Below are 20,407 nucleotides of genomic sequence, written 5' to 3' on the forward strand. Positions count from 1 at the left end.
TGGGGGAGAGGTGTGACGGGGGTGGGGGAGAATGGGGAGAGGTGTGATGGGGGGGGAGAATGGGGAGAGGTGTGACGGGTGGGTAGTGTGTGGGGCTGTGACTGGGGGGGGGAGAATGGGGGACGGGTGTGAGCACTTTGTGAGGAGCCCCCACTTCCATGTCCCGCTCACCATCATCCCCCTCATGGGCCACCCGCACCATCCTGTTATGAGGACCTGCTGAGCACCTTGCGGCAGAGCAATGGGGCGTTGAAAAGGCCTGTCTACGCTGGTAGCCCTCCTGGAGAGGTCAGTGAGGGTTTGCAATCTGTTGCCCACACCAAGCATGATCTTGTGTGAGCTCCCCGCAGGTGACCATCCTTTCCATGGACCAGCACATGGCCATCTTCGCCTGTGACATGGTGGTGCTCCCGTTGGAGATGGACTCCTTCATTCTCTGTACAGTCGCACACATTGCAGTTGGAAAGGCTGCCAGAGCCTCATGTAATTGTTGCTGCTTCTCCATGATCAGCCTGTTTGTCAAAGGCCCCGAGGTTCAACCTCTGTGTCCAGCTGAGCCCAGCCGGGCCGGGCCGGGCCGGGAGCGTCCTGCGCCCTTGGGCGAGGACAGTCCCTCTCTCCACCAGCGGCTCTTGCTCACTTGTGATACATAAGAACATAAGAAATAGGAACAGGAGTAGGATGTGAGACAGCAGGTGATAACACGACTCTGTCTTGCCCAGGACCCACCGTGGTGTGCATGTCTGTGCTTGGGTCTGCTGGCGGTGTGCCCTCACAGACTGGAGCCTCCTCTGAGGAACCTTCCTCCGGCTGGACAGTGTGGGGGGCAGGGGGGGGGGGCACTTGATGGAACTGTGTGAGAGTAAAGACATGATAATAATATCTAAGGTTATTATGCACCTATCTCACTGGCTGCTGACCATGGTCAGTCACCATGAGTGCCCGTTGTATGATATTGAATTCTCTCACCAGGCTACTGCAGTTTGCCCTCTCTCTATCTCCCAGCGACACCAGCTCTGCCACTCCACAATTCCAGCACCTCCTCCTCTGCTAGTGTCTGCACTGTAAATTGGAGGGCCACTGCCCAGTCTCTGGCTCTCCCTGCTCTGGGCTCTCTTTTCCTGCAAGGAGGAAAAGCAGAGAACTTTGAGTGAGCGTGATGAATTGTGTGTAAGCGATGGTTGGGCTACATCTATCGAGTGTGACTATGAGGGAGTAGCGTAACATTGCCAAATGGCCTCCTTCTGTGGCCTTAATCTCCATGATTGCTTTAGGCTGAGGGTTAGTGGTAGGTCATCTGTTGGAGATGTGAGTGGTTACAGACAGAGATGGATGGATGGACCAGCTAGCAGTGATGGAGGAGTGACGTATAGGAGTAGGCTTGGGGAGGCAGAGTGAGGGGGTTGGGGTGACAGGACCATAAGGATATACTTGAATGTGGCACTGTACTCACCTTTCCTGACCTCATCAGGTCATTAAATCTTTTCCTGCACTGTATCTAGGAACGGCTAGATTTTGATACCCCTGCACCTCACTGCGTGGGCGAGCTCCAGCCATGGCCTCTTTGTTTGACTGGCTGGCCTCTTCCTGGTGTCACCAGGGAAGCAGACCTCCCTCCGTGCTCTCAGCCCCTGGAGCAGGGTGTGGACGGAGGAAGCAGAAAACCTGGGCACAGCCTCCTGAGACTGCAGCCTTGGCTATAAATGCTCGCACCCTCACAGTCAAAGTGTTGGGTGTAACAGCGACACGCACCTTGCATCAACCTTCAACTCTGTGCAAGGATCCGTAACCAGGTGAGTCATCCATGACATCATCAGACTCGCTCTATTTCATTGGCCAGGAAAGCTGCATGACTCAGTCAGGTGATCTAGTTAAGTTAAACACACAGTAGTGAGCGGGCTGATCCGCCATACCCCACACACAGGCAACAATTCAGCTCAAAGAATTGCACGAAGACAGAAATCCATCAAACATGATAACCACACTGTGTTCTCCCTCTGCTCCTCGAACGCACCGTGCACTACATTGCTCTATGGTGGGTACTGCACAGCCAGGATGTTCTGTTGCTGAATCTAAAGAGGGGAGAGGATGTGTGTTTGATGAATACTCAATAAACCTTTGTCTCTCTCTCTCACTGTCCCTGTAGGGAGGAACAGGTCGAGCTGGGATTCCAGGACCCGCTGGTCCCCAGGGAGGAGCTGTAAGTATCACCACACACTTATTAATCAGATCCAAACAGGGCGACCACAACTAACTGCCCACACAGTACACAGCTGGGCCAAGCTGGGTCCCTGTTATTCCACCACATGGTCAAAGGAGCAGTTTTGCACAAATTCCAACTTTTTTTGGAAAAGGTTCACAAATGTTTTCAGAAATAGGGATCTGGCCAATGGTGGTTATACAGGCATGTAGCTCTAAGCAGAGTTAACTAAGTCAGCACCGCCAGGAACTGTACTCCAGGGAGAGTCAGCACCTTCAGATACTGTACCCCAGGGAGAGTCAGCATCTTCAGGGACTGTACCCCAGGGAGAGTCAACACCTTCAGATACTGTACCCCAGGGAGAGTCAGCACCCCCAGGAACTGTACCCCGGGGAGAGTCAGCACCTTCAGGGACTATACCCCAGGGAGAGTCAGCACCTTCAGGAACTGTACCCCAGGGAGAATCAGCACCTTCAGGGACTGTACCCCAGGGAGATTCAACACATTCAGGGACTGTACCCCAGGGAGAGTCAGCACCTTCAGGGACTGTACCCCAGGGAGAGTCAGCACCTTCAGGAACTGTACCCCAGGGAGAGTCAGCACCTTCAGGGACTGTACCCCAGGGAGATTCAGCACATTCAGGGACTGTACCCCAGGGAGAGTCAGCACCTTCAGGGACTGTACCCCAGGGAGAGTCAGCACCTTCAGGGACTATAACCCAGGGAGAGTCAGCACCTTCAGGGATTGTACCCCAGGGAGAGTCAGCACCTTCAGGAACTGTACCCCAGGGAGATTCAGCACATTCAGGGACTGTACCCCAGGGAGAGTCAGCACCTTCAGGGACTGTACCCCAGGGAGAGTCAGCACATTCAGGGACTGTACCCCAGGGAGAGTCAGCACCTTTAGGGACTGTACCCCGGGGAGAGTCAGCACCTTTAGGGACTGTACCCCGGGGAGAGTCAGCACCTTCAGGGACTGTACCCCAGGGAGAGTCAGCACCTTCAGGGACTGTACCCCAGGGAGAGTCAGCACCTTCAGGGACTGTACCCCAGGGAGAGTCAGCACCTTCAGGGACTGTACCCCAGGGAGATTCAGCACATTCAGGGACTGTACCCCAGGGAGAGTCAGCACCTTCAGGGACTGTACCCCAGGGAGAGTCAGCACCTTCAGGGACTGTACCCCAGGGAGAGTCAGCACCTTCAGGGATTGTACCCCAGGGAGAGTCAGCACCTTCAGGAACTGTACCCCAGGGAGATTCAGCACATTCAGGGACTGTACCCCAGGGAGAGTCAGCACCTTCAGGGACTGTACCCCAGGGAGAGTCAGCACATTCAGGGACTGTACCCCAGGGAGAGTCAGCACCTTTAGGGACTGTACCCCGGGGAGAGTCAGCACCTTTAGGGACTGTACCCCAGGGAGAGTCAGCACCTTCAGATGGTTTTTACCTGTCTGTATATTGAGCTGAATACAGAACTGGCTGGCAGGATGCAGGCAAAGAGCAGTTATGGACAGATTTTGATCTGTTTGACCGGTCACCAATGGTGTCCTGCAGGGATCAGTGTTGGGACCTTTGCTTTTTACTATTTTAATTCATGATCTGTATTCAGTGGTTGGGGCACAATTTGCAAATGGTACCAAGATCTGTGCGACTGCTCGAACTGTAGAAGAGGCCCGTCTGATTCAGGCAGATCTTAATGTGTTGGGAGACTGGTCTAATGACTAGAAAATGCTGTATAACTTCGATAACTTAGTGTTATGTATGTGGGCAGGGCAAATGTTCAACATTCATACACCCTGCAGGGAAAGGCATTAAAGATGGTGGAGATAGAAAGGGATTTGGGCATTCTAGTGTATACATCCTTAAAGGTACACAAGCAATGTGGTGCAGCGATAGCTGGAGCAGATAGGGTGTTGGGGTGTATCCATCGGACAATTGAGTACAAGACAAGGCATATTGTTCTGTCCTGAGTCAGGCCACACTTGGAATACTGCGTCCAGTTTTAGTCTCCTCACATGGTGGGTGATATTGAGGCTCGGGAAAGTGTGCAGAGGAGGCCCACTAGTCTAATTGCCAGTCTAAAGTGTCTTAGTTATCAAGATAGGTTAAAAGAGTTGGGATTCTTTACCTTTAGAGCAGCGTAGTCTTAGGGGGAATCTGAGTGAGGTTTATAAGATAATGAAGGCAATAGACAGTGTTCTAACTGGCAGTTTATTTCAAATAAATAAGTTAGGCAGGACCGGGGGCACACATTAAAGTTGTATAAGGTTAGATCTGGTTTAGATGTCAGGAGGTGGTTCTTTTCCCAGAGAACAGTAGACCTATGGAACAAGCTGCCCTCTCATGTGGTGGATACAAACTCGCTGAACTCCTTCAAGTGAGAGCTGGACTTGTTTCTGGCTGCGGCGGAGATCACCTCTTACAAAAGGTAGTGGCTGCAGGTAATTTAATGGCCAGAGTGATCTCCTGGACTAGTTTCGATCGCCGAGATGGGTCGGAGAGGAATTTCCCAGATGTTTTTTTCCCAAATTGGCCTGGGTTTTTTAATGTTTTTTTGCCTCTCCCGGGAGATCACAGGGTTCAGGGTGGGGTGGATATCGCAATTGTGTGGGACAGGCTGGATGGACCAGAGGGTCTTTACCTGTCCGCCATTGTTCGTATGTTCGCCAGGGAGAGTCAGCACCTTCAGAGACTGTACCCCAGGGAGAGTCAGCACCTTCAGGGACTGTACCCCGGGGAGAGTCAGCACCTTCAGGAACTGTACCCCAGGGAGAGTCAGCACCTTCAGGAACTGTACCCCGGGGAGAGTCAGCACCTTCAGGAACTGTACCTCAGGGAGAGTCAGCACCTTCAGGAACTGTACCCCAGGGAGAGTCAGCACCTTCAGGAACTGTACCCCGGGGAGAGTCAGCACCTTCAGGAACTGTACCCCAGGGAGAGTCAGCACCTTCAGGGACTGCACCCCGGGGAGAGTCAGCACCTTCAGGGACTGTATCCCAGGGAGAGTCAGCACCTTCAGGGACTGTACCCCAGGGAGAGTCAGCACCTTCAGGGACTGTACCCCAGGGAGAGTCAGCACCTTCAGGGACTGTACCCCAGGGAGAGTCAGCACCTTCAGGAACTGTACCCCAGGGAGAGTCAGCCTCTTCAGGGACTGTACCCCAGGGAGAGTCAGCACCTTCAGGAACTGTACCCCAGGGAGAGTCAGCACCTTCAGGGACTGTACCCCAGGGAGAGTCAGCACCTTCAGGAACTGTACCCCAGGGAGAGTCAGCCTCTTCAGGAACTGTACCCCAGGGAGAGTCAGCACCTTCAGGAACTGTACCCCAGGGAGAGTCAGCACCTTCAGGAGGGAAGGGAAAAGAAACATGAAAATAAAATATGTAACTGATAGTTTTCAGCACGACGAAAATCTGTTCATCGAGCAGGAAGCTAAAGAATTGTGATTCCTTTGACAGGGTCTATCGGGACAACCGGGTACAAAGGGAGGCGTCGGGGCTAAGGTAACCGAACCTTCCTCAAAGTATTCTGTTAAATTACTTTCCAGAAATTCAGCTCGCAATTTCAATAAATTCTGTCTATTTTATATTTTAAAATTGGAAGGGAACAGAATCTGAAAACGATGCAACGTTAGAGATAGATTTGTTCGAGGCACCAGTTAATGCCAAGGAGCACGTTAGTCTGCACTGGGAGTGTCTCGGCTCGCCGATGGGTCCATGTTGTGTGAAGTGCACTCGGTGCTCGGTTCATACCTTGGCCTTCTGATTTCAGGTTAACCGGGCCACATACCTCTGAATGATGAATCTCAGACTTGGGGTTAAGCTGAGAAACAGCAAGAGCAGGGCACAGGGCTTTGGTCACTTAGTGCCAACTGCCCCCATACCTGGGGGTGTTCACCCCACAGTCCACCAGCACCTGACCTGAGTCATGTACTGAGCTTCCAGGGGTGGGAGCAGGAAAGACCGAGGATACAGCTACCGATGTACACCAACTCCGAGAGTCATACAGCACAGAAGGAGGCCATTTGGCCCCTTGTGGTTCTGCTGGCTCTGTTATCCAATGAATCCCAGTTCCCTGCTCTATGCCCCATAACCCTGTAAATGTCACCATTTCAAGCACATATCCGATTCCACGTGCTGTTCGCCAGCAGCTCTTGCCATTTACCATTCACAAATTATTTTCTTCCTTCCTAAATATCCGACTGATTAAAGACAAAGTTTTCTGATCCTGCATGGTTGAGCGAGAAAGCTGAGATTGGCTCTGGCAGACCCTGCCAGCTTATTTCATCAGAATTCAGAAGCCAGTAAAAAAAGTCAAAAGGCCTAAGAATATGCAAAATGAGATTATCTGAGATTATAAATATTATAAGCACCCCCGCCCCCCCCCCACACAACAGTAGCCCACTCTGCAGAGTAACAATACAGGCCTCCCTTTGGGCCAATAACAAGACTCAAAGTCATTCTCAAACGGGAACAGATCTGACAAGGTATTAATGAGATCTGTCTCAGGGTTTATTTGCCAGTTTGCCACAACACATTAGTTGGTGGCTGGGCTGTGGCAAATTACAAAGGTTGTAACTTGCTGCTTAGCATATTCTATTTCCTGCCACCACCATTAGTGGGCGTGCCTTCAACTACCTGGGTCTAAGCTCTGGAATGCTATCCATAAACCTTTCTACCTCTTTTAAGATGCTCCTTAAAACTACCTCTTGACCGATCTTTTGGTCATCTGCCTTATGTGGATCAGTGTCCAAAAGTGCCTTGGGACGATTTACTACAGTAAAAATGCTATATAAATACACATTCTTGTCCCCATATCCCTCTCTGTGGTTTAGCTTCTGTTTAACAGCCTGGTGTCCTTCCTCACTAACTAACGGTGTCTTTTTACACAGGGTGAAAGTGGCTTCCGGGGAATGACTGGTGTCTCTGGCCCCCAAGGGCAAATTGTAAGGGAAAAATCAATTTATTCTGACAGTCTTACTGCTGTTTCTACAACATTAATATTCTGTATCATGCCGAAAGTGAACAGAGAGATTAACCATCAGTTCTGGTGTTGACAGGGTGAGCCAGGACCCGAGGGAGAGATCGGCCCACCGGGACCCGTGGGTCTGAAGGTGAGTCATGTGCAAAGTGACACTCCTGCAACGTGGGGCTGGGGAATTCGGTGGGGATATGGTGGGGTTGGGGGATATGGTGGGAATATGGTGGGGTTGGGGAATATGGTGGGGATATGGTGGGGTTGGGGGATATGGTGGGGATATGGTGGGGCTGGGGGATATGGTGGGGATATGGTGGGGCTGGGGGATTTGGTGGGGATATGGTGGGGCTGGGGGATTCGATGGGGATATAGTGGGGCTGGAGGATTCAGTGGGGATATGGTGGGGTTGGGGGATATGGTGGGGATATGGTTGGGATATGGTGGGGTTGGGGGATATGGTGGGGATATGGTGGGGCTGGGGGATTCAGTGGGGATATGGTGGGGTTGGGGGATATGGTGGGGATATGGTTGGGATATGGTGGGGATATGGTGGGGTTGGGGGATATGGTGGGGTTGGGGGATATGGTGGGGGTATGGTGGGGCTAGGGGATATGGTGGGGTTGGGGGATATGGTGGGGATATGGTGGGGCTGGGGGATTCAGTGGGGATATGGTGGGGTTGGGGGATATGGTGGGGATATGGTGGGGCTGGGGGATTCAGTGGGGATATGGTGGGGCTGGAGGATATGGTGGGGTTGGGGGATATGGTGGGGATATGGTGGGGCTGGGGGATATGGTAGGGCTGGGGGATATGGTGGGGATATGGTGGGGTTGGGGGATATGGTGGGGCTGGGGGATATGGTGGGTATATGGTGGGGTTGGGGGATATGGTGGGGCTGGGGGATATGGTGGGGTTGGGGGATATGGTGGGGATATGGTGGGGCTGGGGGATATGGTGGGGATATGGTGGGGTTGGGGGATATGGTGGGGCTGGGGGATATGGTGGGGATATGGTGGGGCTGGGGGATATGGTGGGGTTGGGGGATATGGTGGGGCTGGGGGATATGGTGGGGCTGGGGGATATGGTAGGGCTGGGGGATATGGTGGGGATATGGTGGGGTTGGGGGATATGGTGGGGCTGGGGGATATGGTGGGTATATGGTGGGGTTGGGGGATATGGTGGGGCTGGGGGATATGGTGGGGATATGGTGGGGCTGGGGGATATGGTGGGGATATGGTGGGGCTGGGGGATTCAGTGGGGATATGGTGGGGCTGGGGGATATGGTGGGGATATGGTGGGGTTGGGGGATATGATGGGGTTGGGGGATTCAGTGGGGAGGCTAAGTTGAAAAATCTCACTCCCACCATTGCTGGCCCAATACGTCTATTCTCACGGTGCCACCATTCCCACGCCCATTGGAAAGTGAAGATACTCTTTACCTGATTGGATGACTATCAGTCAAGCAGCTTTTTTCCTCCCCCTCTCCGATATTTAAAATTCCCCCAATGATTTTCTCAGGTTTGCCTGCTGCTGAGCTTTTGGAGATGAATAGTTAATTTCTGGAGGCTGCAGAATATTGCTGGTTGACCAACCCTAAGTGCAGGGGAACGATGGAATGTTTGATGATTGCAGGAAGCACATATCGCTCATCAGACGGCTGCTATATAACTACTTGCAGCCTCACACTGCACTGTGTGCAGAGGAATCAGTTCCCAGTGGGTGCGTGGTCACATGCACTGTGATATAGTCAACACTGCTCACATGGCCTTGCACCCTTTCATGTGAATTCTGCTCCAACAATGGTTTGTGGCAGAGAATTCCACAGCTTAATCACTCTTTGTTTAAACCTCTCCTATAATTCTTTCACTCATTATCCAAAACTGTGCCCTCTCATTACTGTCTGAGCAACCAGTGGGAAATCAGTCAGCCCTTTCCTTTCCAAAGCCCTTCATGAAGACCTCAATCAGGTCACCTTCACAGTTAGAGAGTAAATCGCCTTAAGGTACATCATAGAATCATAGCGAAATTAAAACACAGAAGATGGCTATTTGGCCCAGCGTAACCGTGCCGGTTGAAGAACAGTGTTCCCGCCTGATCCCACCTTCCGGCACTTCAGGTGCACATCCAATTACTTTTCAAATGTGGTGAGGGTTTCTGCCTCTACCACCCTTTCAGGCCGTGAGTTCCAGACCCCCACCACTTTCTGGGTAAAAATTATGTTCCTCAAATCCCCTCTAATTCTTCTACCAATTACTTTAAATCTATGCCCCCTGGTTGTTGACCCCTCTCTAAGGGAAACAGGTCCTTCCTATCCACTCTATCCAGGCCCCTCATCAATTTATACATCTCAATAAGGTCTCCCTTCAGCCTCTTCTGTTCCAAAGAAAACAGACCCAGCCTATCCAATCTTTCCTCATTGTAAACATTTACAGTCTTGGCAACATCCTGGTAAATCTCCTCTGCACCCTCTCTAATGCAATCACATATTTCCTGTAATGTAGTGACCAGAACTGTACGCAGTACTCCAGCTGTGGCCTAGCTAGTGTTGAATACAGTTCAAGCATAACCTCCCAGCTCTTGTATTCTATGCTTAAGCTAATAAAGGAAAGAATTCCGTAATCCTTTTTAACTACCTCATTGACCCGTCCTGCTACCTTTAAGGATCTGTGCACATACACATCAAGATTCCACCACACCTCTCAGTATATTCCCATTTAATGTGTATTCCCTTTCCTTGTTGCACCTACCCAAATGCATTAACTCACAATTCTCCAGATTGAATTCCATTTTCCACTGTTCTGCCCACCTGATCAGTCCATCGATATCCTCCTGCAGTCTAAAACTTTCCTCCTCACTGTCAAACACATGACGAATTTTTGCATCATCTGCAAATTTCTTCATATCATACCCCCTACATTTAAGTCTAAAACATTAATATATACTTCAAAAAGCAAGGGACCCAGTACTGAGCCCTGTGGAACCCCACTGGTAACAGCCTTCCAGTCACAAAAACATCCATCAACCATTACCCTTTGCTTCCTGCCACTGAGCCAATTTTGGATCCAATTTGCTACTTTGCCCTGGATCTATAGATATGAGAAGAGAAAAAGATTAATGAAGACTAATGTAGGCCCCTTGCAGTCAGTATTAGGTGAATTTATAATGGGGAACAAGGAAATGGCAGACCAATTGAACAAATACTTTGGTTCTGTCTTCACTAAGAAAGACACGAATAACCTCGAGAAAAACTGAGGGGACCGAGAGGCTAGTGAGAACGGGGAACTGAGGGAAATCCTTATCAGTCAGGAAATGGTATTAGGGAAACTGATGGGATTGTAGGCCTGATAGACTGCATCCCAGAGTATTTAAGGAAGTGGCCCGAGAAATAGTAGATGCATTGGTGATCATTTTCCAAAATTCCATAGACTCTTGTTCAGTTCCTATGGACTGGAGGGTAGCTAATGTAACACCACTTTTTTAAAAAGGAGGGAGAGAGAAAACAGGGAATTATAGACCGGTTAGCCTGACATTGCTGGTGGGGAAAATGCTGGAATCAATCATTAAGGATGAAATAGCAGCGGATTTGGAAAGCAGTGATAGGATCGGCCCAAGTCAGCATGGATTTATGAAAGGGAAATCATGCTTGATAAATCTTCTAGAGTTTTTTGAGGATATAACAAGTAGAGTGGATAAGGGAGAACCAGTTGATGTGATGTATTTGGACTTTCAAAATACTTTTGACAAGGTCCCACACAAGAGATTAGTGTGCAAAATTAAGGCACATGGTATTGGGGGTAATGTATTGATGTGGATAGAGAACTGGTTGGCAGATAGGAAGCAAAGAGTGGGAATAAACGGGTCCTTTTCAGAATGGAAGGCAGTGACTAGTGGGGTACCGCAAGGTTCAGTGCTGGGACCCCAGATATTTACAATATACATTAATGAATTAGATGAAGGAATTGGATACAATATCTTCAAGTTTGCAGATGACACTAAGCTGGGTGGAGGTGTGAGCTGTGAGGAGGATGCTAAGAGGCTGCAGGATGACTTGGACAGGTTAGGTGAGTGGGCAAATGCATGGTAGATGCAGTATAATGTGGATAAGTTTGAGGTTATCCACTTTGGTGGCAAAAACAGGAAGGCAGATTATTATCTGAATGGTGACAGATTCGTAAAAGTGGCGGTGCAACGAGACCTGGGTGTCATGGTACATCAGTCACTGAAGGTTGGCATGCAGGTACAGCAGGCGGTGAAGAAGGCAAATGGCATGCTGGCCTTTATAGCAAGGGGATTTGAGTATAGGAGCAGGGAGATCTTACTACAGTTGTACAGGGCCTTGGTGAGACCACACCTTGAATATTGTGTTCAGTTTTGGTCTCCTAATCTGAGGAAGGATGTGCTTGCTATTGAGGGAGTGCAGCGAAGGTTCACCAGACTAATTCCCGGGATGGCAGGACTGACATATGAATAAAGACTGGATTGGCTAGGCTTATACTCAGTGGAATTTAGAAGAATGAGAGGGGATCTCACATTTTCGAAACATATAAAATTCTGACGGGACTGAACATGTTAGATGCAGGAAGAATGTTCCCGATGTTGGGGAAGTCCAGAACCAGGGGTCACAGTCTAAGGATAAGGGGTAAGTCATTTAGGACCGCGATGAGGAGAAACTTTTTCACCCAGAGAATTGTGAACCTGTGGAATTCTCTACCACAGGAAGTTGTGGAGTCCAGTTCGTTGGATATATTCAAGAGGGAGTTTGATGTGACCCTTACAACTAAGGGGATCAGAGGGTATGGAGAGAAAGCGGGAGTGGGGTACTGAAGTTGCATGGTTAGCCATGATCTTATTGAATGGCGGTGCAGGCTCGAAAGGCCAAATGGCCTACTCCTGCACCTATTTTCGATATTCTATGTTTCTATCCCAAGGGCTTTTACATTTTTGATCAGCCTGCCATGTGGACCTTATCAAAAGCCTTGCTAAAATCCATATAGATTACATCAAACACACTGCCCTCATCGACCCTTCTTGTTACCTCCTTAAAAAATGCAATCAAGTTAGTCAGACATGACCTTCCCTTAACAAATCCATGCTGACTGCCCTTGATTAATATATGTCTTTCCAAATGAAGGTTTATACTGTCCATCAGAATTGATTGCAATAATTTACCCACCACCAATGTTAAACAAACTGCCTGTAATTACTCGGTTTATTTCAAACAATGGTACAACGTTAGCAGTTCTCCAATCCTCTGGCACCGCTCCTGTAGCCAGGGAGGATTGGAAAATGATGGTCAGAGCCTCCGCAATTTCCTCCCTTGCTTCTTTTAATAGCCTCGGATATATTTCTTCTGGTTCTGGCGATTTATCTACTTTCAAAGATGCTAAAGCCCTTAATACTTCCTCTCTTACTATGTTTATCCCATACATTATTTCACTCTCTTCCTCCTTAACATAAACATAAGAATTAGGAACAGGAGTAGGCCATCTAGCCCCTCGAGCCTGATCAACAAGATCATGGCTGATCTGGCCGTGGACTCAGCTCCACTTACCCGCCCGCTGCCCATAACCCTTAATTCCCTTATTGGGTAAAAATCTATCTATCTGTGACTTGAATATATTCAATGAGCTAGCCTCAACTGCTTCCTTGGGCAGAGAATTCCACAGATTCACGACCCTCTGGGAGAAGAAATTCCTTCTCAACTTGGTTTTAAATTGGCTCCCCCGTATTTTGAGGCTGTGCCCCCTAGTTCAAGTCTCCCCAACCAGTGGAAACAACCTCCCTGCCTCTATTTTGTCTATCCCTTTCATTATTTTAAATGTTTCTATAAGATCACCCCTCATCCTTCTGAACTCCAACGAGTAAAGACCCAGTCTACTCAATCTATCATCATAAGGTAACCCCCTCATCTCTGGAATCAGCCTAGTGAATCGTCTCTGTACCCCCTCCAAAGCTAGTATATCCTTCCTTAAGTAAGGTGACCAAAACTGCACGCAGTATTCCAGGTGCGGCCTTACCAATACCCTGTACAGTTGCAGCAGGACCTCCCTGCTTTTGTACTCCATCCCTCTCGCAATGAAGGCCAACGTTCCATTCGCCTTCCTGATTACCTGCTGCACCTGCAAACTAACTTTTTGGTTCTCAAAAGAGTTTCATGCACAAGGACCCCCAGGTCCCTCTGCACCGCAGCATGTTGTAATTTCTCCCCATTCAAATAATATTCCCTTTTACTATCCCTTCAACGTCGGCATCGGCTCCCACTTCTGTGAAGACAGCCGCAAAGTATTCATGAAGTACCTTGCCTACATCCTCCGCCTCCACACATAGGTTACCATTTTGGTCCTTAATAGGCCCTACTCTTTCCGCAGTTATCCTCGTGCCCTTTATGTAATTATAAAACATCTTTGGGTTTTCTTTCATTCTACTTGCCAGTGGACAAGGTGGATGCAGAGAGGATGTTTCCACTGATGGGGGAGACTAGAACTAGAGGGCATGATCTTAGAATAAGGGGCCGCCCATTTAAAACTGAGATGAGGAGGAATTTCTTTTCTGAGGGTTGTAAATCTGTGGAATTCGCTGCCTCAGAGAGCTGTGGAAGCTGGGACATTAAATAAATTTAAGACAGAAATAGACAATTTCTTGAGCGATAAGGGGATAAAGGGTTATGGGGAGCGGGCGGGGAAGTGGAGCTGAGTCCATGATTGGATCAGCCATGATTGTATTGATCGTCGGAGTAAACTCGAGGGGCCGTATGGCCTATTCCTGTTCCTATTTCTTATGTTCTTATTTTTTCATGGCCTCTCTTTGCTTTCATAATTTTCTTTTTGATTTAATCCCTATACTTTCTATACTCTCCTCGGCTTTCTGCAGTATTAAGCTCTCGAAGTCTGATCGAAGCTTCCCTTTTTTGCCTTATCTTACCCTGTATGCACATTGTCATCCAGGGGGCTCTAAATTTGGCAGTTCTATCCTTTTTCTTTGTGGGACCATGTTTACCTTGAACCCCATGTACCTCCCTCTTGAATGCCTCACACTGCTCTGGTACTGATTTACCTTCAAGTAGCTGTTTCCAGCCCACTTTGGCCAAATCACTTCTCAACCCAGTAACACTGGCCTTCACCCAGTTTAGAACCCTTATTCCTGTTTTATCTTTGTCCTTATCCATAACGATGCTAAAACTACCTGAATTATTATCACTACAAGAATGCTCTCCCAATGACACTCCATCCACCTGCCCAGCTTCAGTCCCTAAAACTAAATCCATAACCGCACCCCCTCCCCCCCCGCCCCACTCTTCGGCTTGCTACATATTGGCTAAAAAAGTTCTCCTGAATGCAATTGAGGAATTGTGTGTCCGCCATGACTTTTACACTGATTGTATCCCAGTTAATATTAGGGCAATTAAAATTCACCACAATAACTGCCCTATTGTTTTTGCATTTGACAGAAATGTGCCAAAACTTTGCTCTTCTACCTCCCTTGGACTGTTTGAAACATAGAAACATAGGGCCCAAGTTTCCACATGATTCGCGCCTGATTTTTAGGAGCAACTGGTGGAGAACGGACTATTTTAGAAATCGCAATTCTCCACATTTTTTTTTCTGCAGTTCTAGTTAGGTAGAACAGTTCTAGTTTAGAACAGAATTTTTTCTTCAAAAGGGGGCGTGTCCGGCCACTGACGCCTGATTTCAAAGTTTCCACAGTGAAAACGTACTCCAAACTAAAGTAGAATGGAGCAAGTGAAGATTTTTGTAGAACTGAAAAAACCTGTTCTACACATTAAAAAATCAGGCGCAGGTTACAAATTAGGCGTCCAGAACGAGGTGGGGGGGGGGGAAGGGAACTCATTAAATTCGACAATAAATCCTTATTTATACTTCTACAAATATTATACAAATAAATCCAACCTGAATAAATATTTATAAGCCAAGAAAAGATTAAATAAACCATCTTCCTACCTGTGTGAAAGTGCTTCAGCCAGGGAGAATTCTGCAGCTATTCGTGCCGCTGAGCAAGAGATGGAGGAAGAGAGGGGAGGGAGAGGGAGAGAGGGAGAGAGGGAGGGAGAGCGGGGAGAGAGGGAGAGAGGAAGGGAAGAGATGGGGGGGGTCGGGAAACAGGAGCGGGGGGGTGGGGGGAAGCGTGTATCGGGTCGGGGGGGGGGAGCGGGTCTCGGGTCTCGGTCGGGAGCGGGTCTCGGGTGTCGGGGGGGGGGGGGAGCGGGTGTCGGGTCGGAGGGGGGGAGAGCGGGTCTCGGGTCTCGGGTCTCGGCCGGGAGCGGGTCTCGGGTGTCGGGGGGGGGGGGGGAGCGGGTCTCGGGTCTCGGTCGGGGCGGGGGGGAGCGGGTCTCGGGTGTCGGGTCGGGGCGGGGGGGGGAGAGCGGGTGTCGGGTCGGGGGGGGGGGAGCGGGTCTCGGGTGTCGGGGGGTGGGGAGCGGGTCTCGGGTCTCGGTCGGGGCGGGGGGGAGCGGGTCTCGGGTGTCGTGTCGGGGCGGGGAGCGGGTCTCGGGTCTCGTTCGGGGCGGGGGGGGGGAGCGGGTCTCGGGTGTCGTGTCGGGGCGGGGAGCGGGCCTCGGGTCGGGGCGGGGAGCGGGTCTCGGGTCTCGGTCGGGGCGGGGGGAGCGGGTCTCGGGTCTCGGTCGGGGCGGGGGGGAGCGGGTCTCGGGTGTCGGGTCGGGGCGGGCAGCGGGCCTCGGATCGGAGCGGGTCTCGGGTCTCGGTCGGGGGGGGGGAGCGGGTCTCGGGTGTCGGGTCGGGGCGGGGGGTGGAGAGCGGGTGTCGGGTCGGGGCGGGGAGCGGGTCTCGGGTCTCGGGTGTCGGGGCGGGGGAGAGAGCGGGTCTCGGGTGTCGGGTGTCGGGGCGGGGAGGAGAGCGGGTCTCGGGTGTCGGGTGTCGGGGAGGGGGGAGCGGGTCTCGGGTCTCGGGTGTCGGGGCGGGGGGGAGAGCGGGTCTCGGGTGTCGGGGCGGGGGGAGCGGGTCTCGGGTCTCGGGTGTCGGGGCGGGGGGAGAGCGGGTCTCGGGTCTCGGGTGTCGGGGCGGGGGGAGCGGGTCTCGGGTCTCGGTGTCGGGGCGGGGGGGGGAGCGGGTCTCGGGTGTCGGGTGTCGGGTCTCGGTCGGGCGCGGGTCTCGGGTGTCGGTCGGGGCGGGGGGGAGCGGGTCTCGGGTGTCGGGGCGGGGAGCGGGCCTCGGGTCGGGGCGGGGAGCGGGTCTCGGGTCTCGGTCGGGGCGGGGGAGAGCAGGTCTCGGGTCTCGGTCGGGGCGGGGGGGAGCAGGTCTCGGGTGTCGGGTCGGGGCGGGGGGGGGGGGAGAGCGGGTGTCGGGTCGGGGGGGGAGCGGGTCACGGGTCTCGGTCGGGGGGGGGGAGCGGGTCTCGGGTGTCGGGTCGGGGCGGGGGGGAGCGGGTCTCGGGTGTCGGGTCAGGGCATGGGGGGGGGAGAGCGGGTGTCGGGTCGGGGGGGGGAGCGGGTCTCGGGTCTCGGGTCTCGGGTCTCGGGTGTCGGGAGTGGGGGAGCGGGTCTCGGGTCTCGGGTGTCGGGGGGGGGGAGCGGGTCTCGGGTCTCGGGTGTCGGGGCGGGGGGAGCGGGTCTCGGGTCTCGGGTGTCGGGGGGGGGAGCGGGTCTCGGGTCTCGGGTGTCGGGCGGGGGGGAGCGGGTCTCGGGTGTCGGGTGTCGGGGCGGGGGGGAGAGCGGGTCTCGGGTGTCGGGTGTCGGGGAGGGGGGAGCGGGTCTCGGGTCTCGGGTGTCGGGGCGGGGGGGAGCAGGTCTCGGGTCTCGGTCGGGGCGGGGGGGAGCAGGTCTCGGGTGTCGGGTCGGGGCGGGGGGGGGGGAGAGCGGGTGTCGGGTCGGGGGGGGGAGCGGGTCACGGGTCTCGGTCGGGGGGGGGGAGCGGGTCTCGGGTGTCGGGTCGGGGCGGGGGGGAGCGGGTCTCGGGTGTCGGGTCAGGGCATGGGGGGGGGAGAGCGGGTGTCGGGTCGGGGGGGGGAGCGGGTCTCGGGTCTCGGGTCTCGGGTCTCGGGTGTCGGGAGTGGGGGAGCGGGTCTCGGGTCTCGGGTGTCGGGGGGGGGGAGCGGGTCTCGGGTCTCGGGTGTCGGGGCGGGGGGAGCGGGTCTCGGGTCTCGGGTGTCGGGGGGGGGGAGCGGGTCTCGGGTCTCGGGTGTCGGGCGGGGGGGAGCGGGTCTCGGGTGTCGGGTGTCGGGAAGGGGGGGAGAGCGGGTCTCGGGTCTCGGGTGTCGGGGCGGGGGGAGAGCGGGTCTCGGGTGTCGGGGCGGGGGGAGCGGGTCTCGGGTCTCGGGTGTCGGGGCGGGGGGGGAAAGCGGGTCTCGGGTGTCGGGTGTCGGGTCTCGGTCGGGAGCGGGTCTCGGGTGTCGGGCCTCGGTCGGGAGCGGGTCTCGGGTGTCGGGGAGGGGGGAGCGGGTCTCGGGTCTCGGGTGTCGGGGAGGGGGAGCGGGTCTCGGGTCTCGGGTGTCGGGGAGGGGAGAGCGGGTCTCGGGTCTCGGGTGTCGGGGGGGGGGAGAGCGGGTCTCGTGTCTCGGGTGTCGGGGGGGGGAGCGGGTCTCGGGTGTCGGGGCGGGGGGGAGCGGGTCTCGGGTGTCGGGTGTCGGGTCTCGGTCGGGAGCGGGTCTCGGGTGTCGGGTCTCGGTCGGGAGCGGGTCTCGGGTGTCGGGGAGGGGGGAGCGGGTCTCGGGTCTCGGGTGTCGGGGAGGGGGAGCGGGTCTCGGGTCTCGGGTGTCGGGGAGGGGAGAGCGGGTCTCGGGTCTCGGGTGTCGGGGGGGGGAGAGCGGGTCTCGGGTCTCGGGTGTCGGGGGGGAGCGGGTCTCGGGTGTCGGGGAGGGGGGAGCGGGTCTCGGGTCTCGGGTGTCGGGGAGGGGGAGCGGGTCTCGGGTCTCGGGTGTCGGGAGGGGGGAGCGGGTCTCGGGTCTCGGGTGTCGGGGAGGGGAGAGCGGGTCTCGGGTCTCGGGTGTCGGGGGGGGAGCGGGTCTCGGGTCTCGGGTGTCGGGGCGGGGGGTGGAGCGGGTCTCGGGTGTCGGGTGTCGGGGAGGGGGAGCGGGTCTCGGGTGTCGGGCCTCGGTCGGGAGCGGGTCTCGGGTGTCGGGGAGGGGGGAGCGGGTCTCGGGTGTCGGGCCTCGGTCGGGAGCGGGTCTCGGGTGTCGGGGAGGGGGGAGCGGGTCTCGGGTGTCGGGGAGGGGGGAGCGGGTCTCGGGTCTCGGGTGTCGGGGAGGGGGAGCGGGTCTCGGGTCTCGGGTGTCGGGGAGGGGGGAGCGGGTCTCGGGTCTCGGGTGTCGGGGGGGGGAGCGGGTCTCGGGTGTCGGGCCTCGGTCGGGAGCGGGTCTCGGGTCTCGGGTGTCGGGGCGGGGGGGAGAGCGGGTCTCGGGTGTCGGGGCGGGGGGGAGAGCGGGTCTCGGGTCTCGGTCGGGGCGGGGGGGAGCGGGTCTCGGGTGTCGGGTCGGGGCGGGGGGGGGGAGCGGGTCTCGGGTCTCGGGTGTCGGGCCTCGGTCGGAAGCGGGTCTCGGGTGTCGGGGAGGGGGAGCGGGTCTCGGGTCTCGGGTGTCGGGGAGGGGAGAGCGGGTCTCGGGTCTCGGGTGCCGGGGAGGGGAGAGCGGGTCTCGGGTCTCGGGTGTCGGGGAGGGGGAGCGGGTCTCGGGTCTCGGGTGTCGGGGAGGGGGGAGCGGGTCTCGGGTCTCGGGTATCGGGGAGGGGGAGCGGGTCTCGGGTCTCGGGTGTCGGGGAGGGGGAGCGGGTCTCGGGTCTCGGGTGTCGGGGAGGGGGAGCGGGTCTCGGGTCTCGGGTGTCGGGGAGGGGGAGCGGGTCTCGGGTCTCGGGTGTCGGGGGGGGGAGCGGGTCTCGGGTCTCGGGTGTCGGGGCGGGGGGGAGAGCGGGTCTCGGGTGTCGGGTGTCGGGGCGGGGGGGAGAGCGGGTCTCGGGTGTCGGGGCGGGGGGGAGAGCGGGTCTCGGGTGTCGGGTCTCGGGTCTCGGCCGGGAGCGGGTCTCGGGTGTCGGGTCTCGGGTCTCGGCCAGGAGCGGGTCTCGGGTGTCGGGTCTCGGGTCTCGGCCGGGGCGGGGGGGGAGAGGGTCTCGGGTCTCGGCCGGGGCGGGGGGGAGAGGGTCTCGGGTCTCGGGTGTCGGGGGGGGGGGGAGCGGGTCTCGGGTCTCGGTCGGGGCGGGGGAGCGGGTCTCGGGTCTCGGGTGTCGGGGCGGGGGGGAGAGCGGGTCTCGGGTGTCGGGGGGGAGCGGGTCTCGGGTGTCAGGGGGGGAGCGGGTCTCGGGTGTCAGGGGTGGGGAGCGGGTCTCGGGTCTCGGTCGGGGCGGGGGGAGAGCGGGTCTCGGGTGTCGGGGGGGGAGCGGGTCTCGGGTGTCAGGGCGGGGGGGGAGAGCGGGTCTCGGGTGTCGGGGGGGGAGCGGGTCTCGGGTGTCAGGGGTGGGGAGCGGGTCTCGGGTCTCGGTCGGGGCGGGGGGGAGAGGGTCTCAGGTGTCGGGTCGGGGCGGGGGGGGGAGAGCGGGTGTCGGGTCGGGGGGCGGGGGAGCGGGTGTCGGGTCTCGGGTGTCGGGTCTCGGTCGGGAGCGGGTCTCGGGTGTCGGGGGGGGGAGCGGGTCTCGGGTGTCGGTGGGGGGAGCGGGTCTCGGGTGTCGGGGGGGGGAGCGGGTCTCGGGTGTCGGGGGCGGGGGAGCGGGTCTCGGGTGTCGGGGGCGGGGGGAGCGGGTCTCGGGTCTCGGGTGTCGGGGGGGGGAGCGGGTCTCGGGTCTCGGGTCTCGGGTGTCGGGGGGGGGGAGCGGGTCTCGGGTGTCGAGTCGGGGCGGGGAGCGGGCCTCGGGTCGGGGCGGGGAGCGGGTCTCGGGTCTCGGTCGGGGCGGGGGGGAGCGGGTCTCGGGTCTCGGTCGGGGCGGGGGGGAGCAGGTCTCGGGTCTCGGTCGGGGCGGGGGGGAGCAGGTCTCGGGTGTCGGGTCGGGGCGGGCAGCGGGCCTCGGGTCGGAGCGGGTCTCGGGTCTCGGTCGGGGGGGGGGAGCGGGTCTCGGGTGTCGGGTCGGGGCGGGGGGGGGAGAGCGGGTGTCGGGTCGGGGCGGGGAGCGGGTCTCGGGTGTTGGATCGGGGCGGGGGGGAGGAGAGCGGGTGTCGGGTCGGGGTGGGGGGGGGGAGAGCGGGTGTCGGGTCGGGGGGAGGGGGAGCGGGTCTCGGGTCTCGGGTCGGGGCGGGGGGGGGGGAGAGAGGGTGTCGGGTCGGGGGGAGGGGGAGCGGGTC

General features: G+C 56.3%; 1 protein-coding gene across 1 annotated transcript in view; it reads left to right on the plus strand.

Moving 5' to 3' along the window:
• Positions 1-20,407, plus strand: part of LOC139255988 (collagen alpha-2(IX) chain-like) — a 100,997-nt gene that overhangs the window by 26,874 nt on the left and 53,716 nt on the right. The window contains exons 7-10 of the mRNA XM_070874072.1: positions 2,147-2,200; positions 5,657-5,701; positions 7,090-7,143; positions 7,258-7,311. Coding sequence (XP_070730173.1) covers positions 2,147-2,200; positions 5,657-5,701; positions 7,090-7,143; positions 7,258-7,311 — 207 coding nt within the window. The remainder of the gene's footprint in view (positions 1-2,146; positions 2,201-5,656; positions 5,702-7,089; positions 7,144-7,257; positions 7,312-20,407) is intronic.

Source organism: Pristiophorus japonicus, unplaced genomic scaffold (assembly GCF_044704955.1).
Source record: "Pristiophorus japonicus isolate sPriJap1 unplaced genomic scaffold, sPriJap1.hap1 HAP1_SCAFFOLD_667, whole genome shotgun sequence".
Lineage (NCBI taxonomy): Eukaryota > Metazoa > Chordata > Chondrichthyes > Pristiophoridae > Pristiophorus > Pristiophorus japonicus.